The 2,470-nt window shown below is 36.8% G+C and overlaps 1 protein-coding gene across 7 annotated transcripts in view; it reads right to left on the bottom strand.

Annotated features, from left to right (window-relative positions):
* Nucleotides 1-339: 339 nt before the first annotated feature.
* Nucleotides 340-2,470, bottom strand: part of LOC108367033 (uncharacterized) — a 7,639-nt gene continuing 5,508 nt past the window's right edge. For 2 of the 7 annotated variants that reach the window (XM_017621559.1, XM_017621565.1), the window contains one exon: nucleotides 1,565-1,748. In XM_017621559.1, coding sequence (XP_017477048.1) covers nucleotides 1,575-1,748 — 174 coding nt within the window. In that variant the 3' untranslated portion in view covers nucleotides 1,565-1,574. The other 5 variants (XR_001848199.1, XM_017621578.1, XR_001848198.1 and 2 more) reach the window with 5 other exon arrangements.

The raw sequence follows: 2,470 nt of genomic DNA on the forward strand, positions 1-2,470 counted from the left end.
GTTTATTTATTTTTACTTAAAATCCTTAAATATGTATCTTGATTTTTTTTCTGTAGAATACGTATTAATTTTTTTAACGATTTTAAAAAAAGGGAGGACAGTCAGATCTACGTAACCAGATCGACCTGAATGCGCATTGAAGTCGGATGTATTTTTTGCTTAAAATTACTTGTTATTATTGAGATAGTTTCGCTACTATTTAAAGATTTCTCGACATACTTTTTCATATTACTGTTATTTATTATTTTTCTTATTAGTCATTTATATGTTTAGGACTTACTGTGGGTGCTTTAAGATTCATTTTGTAAATATGTATGTACATATAAAAAACAATTGCGATATTTTATTTTAAATTATGAATTTTATTCGTGCAATTTTTTATGTGTAATAGTTTTGAGAACATTTTTTGGTTCTGTTGTATTCTTTTCTTGCGTGCCTTAAACTTTTTTACTTTAAGTTATAATGTTGAAGATATGCCTCTGTCAAGCACTTTAGCTAGGTGCGAGGAATTTAGCATATGCGCGTAAGAGCATAGAGTAGGTATACGGCTGTGCTGCCGCGATTCTCCAACATCTTGTCAAAGGAGAAAACATATTGGTGGCGGAATCCATCGTAGTCCGATTTTTCTTAAAATCTACGAAAAAGCGATCACTGAATCTGAACTGCTATGAACGTGTGTATCAAAAGCAAGCGCTGCGTTCGTAGCCACTCGAACTTAATAGCATTTTCGTAGATTTCACGAAAAATCGGACTACGATGGATTCTATGATAGCCTTGATTAGTTCGTGCGATTATGACTTATGGATCGATTATGGATGGGAACGGAACCTCAGTTGGGTTGCCGATGGACAGCGCCACTGAAATGAAAATGTTTTTTATTATGAATAGCAATAATTAAGTTTCATAAAGTTCAAGGTGGTACAATTAAAAAAAAAAGTTGAAAAAAGAAATAAAGTATCTCAATCAAAATTTCCCGGCAGCCACAAAAATGCAGTTGCCAATATAGCAACTTAGTTGCCAGCTTTCAGTTGCTAGTTGCCATCGGTAATACCATTTCAGCTACTGGCCTACCAACTGAAGTTCGGTTGTCCTCCGTAATCGACCCATAAAATCGGAATCGAATATGCATGAACGTTCTGCAGAACGATAAATATTTTGTAAATGTGTGCTCTGTCCGCTAACGAATTCCAGCCTTGTGTGAAAGATCGTATGTGTAGCCTCCGTCTGACTTAACGATTGTCAAAGGCATGCCAACATATGTTTTCGGCCATCGTCTTCTTCGAGTAAATTCATCGATACCAAAAACTTTACAACCTCTATGTGCCAGCAGCCACTATTGTTTTTGCCAATGACATGGTACTATTGCACTGTTAATAACCAAATTTAGCCGCAGTTGCATTCACACGTGATATAATAGCTAGTGTCGGCAAGCTGTGGGAATGCCCAGAAGATGGCGTTTGTTCAGCTATCGAAATCATTACACCGACGGCGGTGGGCAGTTCTGCTGAAACATATTTACCACAGCAGTCGTTGCGGCGTTTTGTTCTGAAACAATAGCCTGCAATGATGACATGTCATATAATGTCGACGAACAAAGATATAAAATTTAAAATGACTAACCTTATTCCCGGCCGATTTGGGAGACCACCCTTGGTCACGACCAGAACGCATTTACCAAGAGGAAAAACCGCAGGGATTGCAGTAGTTCTTGCAATCATCATGATGATGCTGTGTTTGTAATTAATAGTCTGAAAAGACAGAAAATTGCATTAATGAAATGTTATACACATCAAACAAATAAATTTCTATAATTTGTTTACCACTTCACAAACCGAATTACCAAGAAATAGAAACTCACCGCGATGCGATACAGAAATAAAAACCAACAGGGCTGCATTTTCTTGGTAAACCACACAAGCGCTCGGAGCAATCTGATCCGCAAAATTATTTTGTTAAAAATAATAGTTGAAAAGAGTTTTTACACACGATTATCACATTGGGCCCTGTCTCACGATCAATATGGATCGCGATCCAGTATCGTGATCCATATTGATGCATGATGCTCCACTCTCTGCTATGCTACACCTTCAATATTTATCGCGTCATTATTTTCAAACTTTTGAACTGTGCAAGTCGTTTTTAAATAAGAAAAATGCAAGAAAATTCTAAAAGAGCGTGTTTAGCCATATTACTGGCATTTTCATTAAAAAAAGAAACAAAGTGGAAGTATTGGAGTCAAAGATGGTACCTGGAGCGGCATAGGTACACTCATTTGAGATTATTGGATTCGATTCGACTTTGCAAGGAATTAAGCGACTACGAAAATTACTTTCGGATCTCCACTGAAAGTTTCGACCATATTCTTGAATTAATCAGCCCATATATAACTAAGCAAGATACAGTTATGAGAGCTGCAATTTCGCCAACAGAAAAACTGGCGGTGACTTTGCATTATTTAGCAACAGGAAGG

The sequence above is a fragment of the Rhagoletis zephyria genome, unplaced genomic scaffold (assembly GCF_001687245.7).
Source record: "Rhagoletis zephyria isolate East Lansing unplaced genomic scaffold, Rhagoletis_zephyria_1.1 Rzeph_scaffold_00042, whole genome shotgun sequence".
Taxonomy (NCBI): domain Eukaryota; kingdom Metazoa; phylum Arthropoda; class Insecta; order Diptera; family Tephritidae; genus Rhagoletis; species Rhagoletis zephyria.